This window comes from Ranitomeya imitator, chromosome 4 (genome assembly GCF_032444005.1).
Source record: "Ranitomeya imitator isolate aRanImi1 chromosome 4, aRanImi1.pri, whole genome shotgun sequence".
NCBI classification, from domain to species: Eukaryota; Metazoa; Chordata; class Amphibia; order Anura; family Dendrobatidae; genus Ranitomeya; species Ranitomeya imitator.
In genome coordinates, this window is record NC_091285.1 from 300851157 (window position 1) to 300860318 (window position 9162).

The window sequence follows — 9162 nt, forward strand, 5'->3', positions numbered from 1 at the left end:
GGAGATGTAACCCAGGGCGAATGGCGTCTAGACGCGCACAGGGTTTGTGGTTTGGAAAGTCTGGGTTCTGGAAGGTACTGTGATGATGCAACGAATAGCAGGGACAAGTACTCTGACTTTTTCAATGGGCCAGGGGCTGTCCCATGGCAGTATCAACAGCTGTAACGTAACTGTTGGCATAACTTTTACCATGTATTATGGATGATATTTTTTGGGGGTTCAAGTGCTCTTGTGTAAAAGTGCTCATTTTTAACAATTTTTGGATGACCCATGATACTCCTTTTTCTGTAATAAATGTGAACATAACGATATATCTATTTGTTATTTCTTATTATTTTACATACATACCAATACATACCAATAAACATATATATCTATGAACATACTCTACTTCTGTATCAATCATATGAAACCTGTGAGTCTGCAGCATCCTATGCACTAGTGATTTCCTGATGTGTGTGTATATATATTAGTAGATGTTCACCATATTCTAAAGGTACCTTCACACTCATCGACTCTGCAGCGATACCGACAATGATGTCGATCGCTGTTTGGTCGCTGGAGAGCTGTCACACAGACAGCTCTCCAGCGAGCACCGATCCAGAAGTCCACGGGTAACCAGGGTAAACATCGGGTTACTAAGTGCAGGGCCGCGATTATTAACCCGATGTTTACCCTGGTTACCGTTGTAAATGTTAAAAAAAAATAACAATACATACTTACATTCACGCTGTATGGTCATGTCCTCGCCTTCAGCTTCCAGCACTGACTCAGCGCCGGGCGTAAAGTACAACGGTGATGTCAACGCTGTGCTTTACTACCGGACGGCGCTCACCAGTCAGTGCGAGAAGCCGAAGGCGAGGGACTTGACCATACAGCGGGAATGTATGTACTGTTTGTTTTTTTAACATTGACAACGGTAACCATGGTAAACATCACGTTACTAAGAGTGGCCCTGCACTTAGTAACCCAATGTTTCCCTTGTTTCTTGTGACGACATCGCTGAATCGGCGTTACACATGCTGTGTGTAACGCCGATTCAGCGATGTCAGCGGGAGATTCAGCAACCAAAAAAAGTGCTGTACTTTCCCCAGCGACCAATGATCTCCCAGCATGGGCCTGATCGCTGGACGCTGTCACACAACAATTTAGTTAACGATATCGTTGCTACGTCACAAAAAGCAACGATATCGTTAACAATATAGTTATGTGTGACGGTAATGTATTGGGTATTCTAGCATTTGCATGTCCCCGTCGCATATTGCCCAGCAACGTAGTATATTGACCAGCGGCGTCATTTATTGCCAAGCCAAAGAGACACGTAGTACATACACAAATTTAAGAAACCAAAAATTTAATAATTTGTATTAAAAATTTTATTATTTTTTATTACAATACTTTTTTAATGTTGATGAGGCATAGGGGATTAATGACCGGGTGCCAGGAGGATGCCTGCAGGGGAGAAGGCATAGGGGATTACTTGTGGAGCATCTAAAACACAAGTCTCATTTATTTCAACTACAACACTACAAATTTTGGTAGTAAGTGTCCATCTCACTGTAGTGGTGCGTGGCCATAGGAGGTCCTTGTGATAAGTCACCAAAAGAAGGGGGTGCAGGTGGTGTCCGGAACTGAGAATTATGTGGCCCAGGTCTGCGGACAGGAGTGCTGTGCATGGGCTCCTGTTGGTGTCCCCAATAAAAATGGGCACTGGGCTGACGGACGTCAATGCTCAATGTTGATGTGTCGCATAGTTTTCCTGCGGCTGCCGCGTTCATAACGTCAAACATTATTCTCTCCGCGTGAGATCTTTGGGTATCATCCAGTCTGTTTAAACGTTCCTCAACCAAGGATGCGAATGGGGAGAGTTTGGTTGTGACGTGCTTGGACAAGATGCTGTTGGCCACTGCCAGGAGATCCACAGGTGTGGCTGCTGTTGATTTTCTTTTTCTAGATGGGCGCAGTGGACATGTCTGCTCCTCGACAGACGGGCTACTGGAGGACTGAGGGGACTGGACATTGTTCGCTTCCGTTGTTTCCCGCTGTTGCAGAGGCACCTGCAATTACATGAAAAAGAAAAATTTAAAATAAATAACATACAAACGACTCTGCCACACAGCCCTAGAGAGCCCACACCTCCCCAAACACCTCTATGCCCATTGGAACCTAGGAGGAACAGTTACCTGGGTTAAAAAACAAAGGGGTTAAAGAGCTGTGCTGAACTACATTGGCCGGCAATACTGTACGAATGTGCGGAAGACACAATATGTTAATTACGGACACAGGAAGTGGCAGCTGTTATCATCAGGGGGATTAAACATGAACAACGTGACTCACTATTACTGGAAGCCATGCAGTCTCATAAACATACAAGACACACGGCATGCTACAAGAAGGGAAGCTTGGGGCTACTTACATGGTCGTCAGGAGACTCAGGCAGGATATCTTCGGGCGATGGCTCACAAAGGCTAGTCACAGTCTGGCACGGGCGAGGGATTTCTTGGTCTCTAGTGAATGCCATCAGGTCGTAATACCACAGCCTGGGCACATAGACTTCCTCAGTTCCGGCCCCAGACTTCTTAGAATTTTCCACTTTGTTGACCTCTTTTTTGAAAACTGTGCGGAGAGCCTGGATCTTTTTCCTCACAATGTTTTCATCCACGGTCTCTGTGGGATGATACTCCCTGTAGACGGCCACCAGCTTCTCATACGCTTCTCTCTTCATGTAACGGTTGCTATAATCCTTAGATTTTATCTTCCACAAACAGGGCAGGGAGCGGTACATCTCTATGAGTGCCCGAACACAGTCCTGCTCATTTGTAGACATCTTTAAAAAATAAAAAAATAAAAGTTAAGAAACAGCAAAAATTAAAAGTTTGATGAGCCGTATGCCGTTCCTATTGTTATCAGTCATTTTTTGTATGGGATGGTCCGTGGGACTATTTCCACCATTTAGGGGATGGGATGGGGGCCGTTTGTGTGTTTCCCCATAGCCACCATTTGGGGATGGGATGAGGGCTATTTTTATCCATTTTGAGCTTTGAAAAATTTGTAAATTCTATTGGTTGCTATTTTGTCAATGGCCAATTTCATGTTGGTGAAACACACCATACTACAAAATCGTTTGCATTACCACTTAAAAGGGAAATACTACGACGCTAAAGCGTCTTTGGTTATAAACGTGAAAGCTCTAAAAAAAATCACTGCTGAGATGTAGTATACATCTATTTCTATACACATAAATTAGTATTGCTGCATGGCAAATGAATACAGCACAAGGATATACTCACCGTAGATGTACTAATTGAGAACGCTGCAGAGTTGAAGATCTACAAACAGGACGCTCAAAAGTTACAGCCAAGACGCCCACGAGTTGATGGAGAAGGAACACGATGGATTTCGAACCAAGACGCACACGAGATGCTCGTGGATGGCAGAGTACGCACAAGTGATTGAAAAGTTGTAAAGTCGCGGTTTATATTTCGGAACGCAGGTACAGATGACCCCGATGTGACCTATCAGCGTTCTCAGTGAGACGTAACAACAAAGCCATTTGAAATCTATAACGTTATGGCGTCACCTTTTGTAATGTAATAATGTGATTTAAAGGGGTCTTCTTTTGTAATAGTGATGCATTGTAAATACGCCCTTATGTAAAGTTCACACCTACCTCCTAGGCTGTCGTGACAGTTGGCGTCACCTTTTGTAATGTAATGTAAAGGGGTGCCTTTTTTAATGTAATAATGTGATGTAGGCGTCACCTTTTGTCTTTGGAATGCATTTGGGAGTATGGTGATAATTACATTACTATAATAATGTTCACACCACCTCCCAGGCCATTATGACAGATGGCGTCTCCTTTTGTAATTTGTAATATATTGGGATCTTCGAAATAATTGCGTATCTATCTACGAGCAACATTGCTAAATTTAAAGGCGTCTCCTTTTGTAATGCATAACGCCTACCTGGCCACAACAAGACGCTGCGACGGCCCCTTTCATCGTTGCTGGCGTCGTTGCTTTTCATGTCAAACACAACGATTCAGGCTGATCTAACGACCAAATAAAGTTCTGAACTTTCGGCAACGACTAGCGATGTCACAGCGGGATCCGGATCGCTGCTGCGTGTCAAACACAACGATATCGTTATCCAGGACGCTGCAACGTCATAGATCGTTGTCGTTCTCGTTGCAATATTGCTCAGTGTGAAGGCACCTTAAGGTAATTTCTGAGGTTCATTGTTCTGTGTTGGCTGGTCATCCTGGGATTTTTGATACCAGAGATTTGGTTGCTAGGTCCTTTTGGTGGCCTTCCTTGTCGCGGGATGTGCGTGCTTTTGGGCAGTCCTGTGGGACTTGCGCCCGCGCCAAGCCTTGCTGTTCCCGCGCTAGTGGGTTGCTTTTGCCTTTGCCAGTCCCTGAGAGGCCCTGGACGCATATTTCCATGGATTTTATTTCGGATCTTCCTGTTTCCCTGAAGATGTCTGTTATCTGGGTGGTTTGTGACCGGTTCTCTAAAATGGTCTATCTGGTTCCTTTGCCTAAGTTGCCTTCCTCCTCAGATTTGGTTCCATTGTTTTTTCAACATGTGGTTTGTTTGCATGGCATTCCGGAGAATATTGTGTCTGACAGAGGTTCTCAGTTTGTTTCCAGGTTTTGGCGGGCCTTTTGTGCTAGGATGGGCATTGATTTGTCTTTTTCTTCGGCGTTTCATCCTCAGACTAATGGCCAAACTGAGCGAACTAATCAGACCTTGGAAACATATTTGAGATGCTTTGTGTCTGCTGATCAGGATGATTGGGTGGCTTTCTTGCCATTGGCCGAGTTTGCCCTTAATAATAGGGCTAGTTCGGCTACTTTGGTTTCACCTTTCTTTTGTAATTTTGGTTTTCATCCTCGTTTTTCTTCGGGGCAGGTTGAGCCTTCTGATTGTCCTGGTGTGGATTCTGTGGTGAACAGGCTGCAGCGGATTTGGACTCATGTGGTGGACAATTTGACGTTGTCTCAGGAGAAGGCTCAGCGTTTTGCTAACCGCCGTCGGTGTGTTGGTCCCCGGCTTCGTGTGGGGGATTTGGTTTGGTTGTCTTCTCGTCATGTTCCTATGAAGGTTTCTTCCCCTAAGTTTAAGCCTCGGTTTATTGGTCCTTATAAGATTTCTGAAATTATCAATCCGGTGTCTTTTCGTTTGGCTCTTCCAGCCTCTTTTGCCATTCATAATGTTTTCCATAGATCTTTGTTACGGAGATATGTGGTGCCCGTTGTTCCCTCGGTTGATCCTCCTGCCCCGGTGTTGGTTGACGGAGAGTTGGAATATGAGGTTGAGAAAATTTTGGATTCTCGTTTTTCGAGGCGGAGGCTTCAGTATCTTGTCAAGTGGAAGGGTTATGGCCAGGAGGATAATTCTTGGGTTGTTGCCTCCGATGTCCATGCCGCCGATTTGGTTCGTGCTTTTCACTTGGCTCGTCCTGATTGGCCTGGGGGCTCTGGTGAGGGTTCGGTGACCTCTCCTCAAAGGGGGGGTACTGTTGTGAATTCCGCTCTTGGGCTCCCTCCGGTGGCTGTAAGTGGCACTTTTGTGAGTTCTGCTCTTGGGCTCCCTACGGTGGTTTTAAGTGGAATGGCTGCTCCTTGGATTTAGCAGTCTGCAGCTGCTTCCACTGATTGTCTTTCTGCTCGGCTTTTATGCCTGGCTCTTCCCTTCAGCCAGTGCCACTTGGCAATGGTTCCTGGTTGGATTCACATCTCTGCTTGGATTTCCATGATATCCTGACCAGTTCAGCAAAGATAAGTCCTTGCTTTGCTCTTTTCTGTCCACATGTAGTGGACTTAATTGTTCTGTACATTCTATGTTTTTGTCCAGCTTGTCAGTATGATTTATTCAGTTTAGCTGGAAGCTCTGGGAAGCAGATTTACCCTCCACACCTTTAGTCAGGTGTGGAGATTTTTGTAAACTCTGTGTGGATTTTTCTAGTTTTTAATACTGACCGCACAGTATTCTGTCCTTTCCTATCTATCTAGCTAGACTGGCCTCCTTTTCTACATCCTGGTTTCATTCTATGTATGTCTTTTCCCTCTCCACTCACAGTCATTATTTGTGGGGGGCTATCTATCCTTTGGGGATTTTCTCTGAGGCAAGATAGCTTTCCTGTTTCTATCTTTAGGGGTAGTTATATCTTAGGCTGTGACGAGGTGTCTAGGGAGTGACAGGAACATCCCACGGCTACTTCTAGTGTTGTGTTGAGCTTAGGAACTGCGGTCAGTACAGGTACCACCTCCTTCAGAGCTCGTCCCATGTTGCTCCTAAACCACCAGTTCATAACAGTGTGTGCGGGACTGTTTGGGTGTGTGCAGGTATGTGCCTGGCTGTTCGGGTGTGTGCAGGGCTGTTCGGGTGTGTGCAGGGGTGTTCGGGTGTGGTGTGGGACTGTTCGGGTGTGTGCGGGACTGTTTGGGTGTGTGCGGGACTGTTCAGGTGTGTGCGGGGCTGTTCGGGTGTGTGTGGGACTGTTCGGGTGTGTGCAGTGCTGTTCGGGTGTGTGCGGGTGTGTGCCTTGCTGTTCGGGTGTGTGCGAGACTGTTCAGGTGTGTGTGGGGCTGTTTGGGGTTGTGCGGGACTGTTCAGGTGCGTGCGGGGCTGTTCGGGTGTGTGCGGGGCTGCTCGGGTGTGTTCAGGGCTGTTCGGGTTTGTGTGGGACTGTTCGGGTGTGTGCAGGGCTTTTTGGGTGTGTGTGGGACTGTTTGGGTGTGTGAAGGTGTGTGCCTGGCTGTTCGGGTGTGTACGGGGCTGTTCAGGTGTGTGCGGGACTGTTTGGGTGTGTGCAGGGCTGTTCGGGTGTGTGCAGGGCTGTTCGGGTGTGTGCAGGGCTGTTTGGATGTGTGCAGGGCTGTTCGGATGTGGGCGTGACTTTTTGGGTGTGGGCGGGTGTGTGCAGGGATGTGCGGGTGTGTGCCTGCCTGTTTGGGTGTGTGCGGGACTGTTCGGGTGTGTTTGGGACTGTTCGGGTGTGTGCGGGGCTGTTCGGGTGTGTGCGGGGCTGTTCAGGTGTGTGCGGGACTGTTCGGGTGTGTGCGGGACTGTTCGGGTGTGTGCGGGACTGTGCAGATGTGTGCCTGGCTGTTCGGGTGTGTGCGGGACTGTTTGGGTGTGTGCGGGGCTTTTCGGGTGTGTGCGGGGCTGTTCGGGTGTGTGCGGGGCTGTTTGGGTGTGTGCAGGACTGTTCGGGTGTGTGCAGGGCTGTTTGGGTGTGTGCGGGACTGTTAGGGTGTGTGAGGGACTGTGCGGGTGTGTGCCTGGCTGTTCGGGTGTGTGCGGGACTGTTCGGGTGTGTGCAGGACTGTGCGGGGAGTCTTTTGGGGTGTGTGTGCAGACATCATCCAATGGGACTACAAGTACGCAGCATCCAATCTGCAGCTAATCCGGATATAATCCGGACAGTGAACACGCACCCTACACTATCCATACTGTTATGATCAGGTGGCCTTGGAGCAGCATGAAATGACCTTCGCTGGAGCAGTGGTAACTTTACTGACCGCAACCCTGATCCTATCACCGCAACTAGAAGTAGCCGTGGGGTGTGCCTAACCAGACCTAGACACCTCGACACAGCCTAAGGACTAAATATTCCTAAAGATGGAAATAGGAAAACTCTCTTGCCTCAGAGTAGATCCTGTTGTGAATTCCGCTCTTGGGCTCCCTCCGGTGGTTGTAAGTGGCACTTTTGTGAGTTCTGCTCTTGGGCTCCCTCTTGTGGTTTCTAGTGGTATGGCTGCTCCTTGGAGTTAGCTGTCATCAGCTGCCTCCACTTATCGTCTGCTATTTAAGTCTGGCTCTTTCTTCAGCCTGTGCCACTTGTCAATGTTTCCTGGCTGGATTCACATCTCTGCTTGGATTCTCCTGGTTTCCTGACCAGTTCTGCAAAGATAAGTTCTGGCTTTGCTCATTTCAGTCCACATGTTGTGGACTTATTGTTCTGTGCATTCTATATTTGTCCAGCTTGTCAGTATGGATTTTTTCTGTTAGCTGGAAGCTCTGGGAAGCAGATTTACCCTCCACACCTTTAGTCGGGTGTGGAGATATTGTAAACTCTGTGTGGATAGTTTTGTAGTTTTTATACTGACTGCACAGTATCCTTTCCTGTCCTATCTATCAAGCTAGACTGGCCTCCTATGCTAAAATCTGATTTCATTTCTGCATATGTTATTTTCCCCTCCTCTCAACGTCAATATTGTGGGGGGCTATCTTTCCTTTGGGGATTTTCTCTGAGGCAAGATAGGTTTCCTGTTTCCATCTTTAGGGGAAGTTAGATCTTAGGCTGTGCCGAGGGGTCTAGGGAGCGTCAGGTACCCCCCACAACTATTTTTAGTTGCGCTGCTAGGTTTAGGGTTTGCGGTCAGTACAGATACCACCTCCTTCAGAGCTTGTCTCATGTTGTTCCTAAACCACCAGATCATAACAGTACAAGTGGCCAAAAATGAATTAAATGTATCTCAAAAGAAGGAAAAGAAAGTTCTGAACCATTTTTTTTTCTGTGCTTTGGTTTGTCTTTTTTTTTTCCTCTTGATATCTGGGTGGTTCAGGATATATGTTTTGGCATGGATGTTCAGGGTTTGTTTTCTCGTGTGGATCAACTTGCTGCAAGAGTAGAGTATCCAGGACTATGTTGTCCAGACTCCGGCTTTAGAGCCCAGAATTCCTACTCCTGATTTGTTTTTTGGGGACAGATCCAAGTTTTTGAACTTTAAAAATAACTGCAAATTGTTTTTTGCTTTGAAACCCCGTTCTTCTGGTGATCCCATTCAGCAGGTGAAAATCATCATATCCTTGCTGCGTGGTGACCCTCAAGACTGGGCTTTTTCTCTTGAAACAAGGGATCCGGCATTATTGATTGTAGATGCATTTTTTCAAGCGCTCGGATTATTGTATGACGAACCTAATTCTGTGGATCATGCAGAAAAAACCCTGTTGGCCTTGTGTCAAGGTCAGGAAGCGGCAGAGTTATACTGCCAGAAATTTAGAAAATGGTCTGTGCTCACTAAATGGAATGAAGAGGCTCTGGCTGCTATTTTCAGAAAAGGTCTTTCTGAAACCCTTAAAGATGTTATGGTGGGCTTTCCTACGCCTGCCGGTTTGAGCGAATCTATGTCTCTAGCCTTTCAGATTGATC

At 46.8% G+C, this 9162-nt stretch overlaps 1 protein-coding gene across 1 annotated transcript; it reads right to left on the minus strand.

Annotated features, from left to right (window-relative positions):
• Window positions 1-1370: 1370 nt before the first annotated feature.
• On the minus strand, window positions 1371-3052 carry LOC138676007 (uncharacterized). The gene is made up of 2 exons (XM_069764791.1): window positions 2417-3052; window positions 1371-2057 (listed from the first exon to the last, which is right to left on the minus strand). Exons 1-2 carry the CDS (start codon window positions 2825-2827, stop codon window positions 1527-1529), a joined length of 942 nt encoding a protein of 313 aa, XP_069620892.1. The 5' UTR covers window positions 2828-3052; the 3' UTR covers window positions 1371-1526.
• Window positions 3053-9162: the final 6110 nt, after the last annotated feature.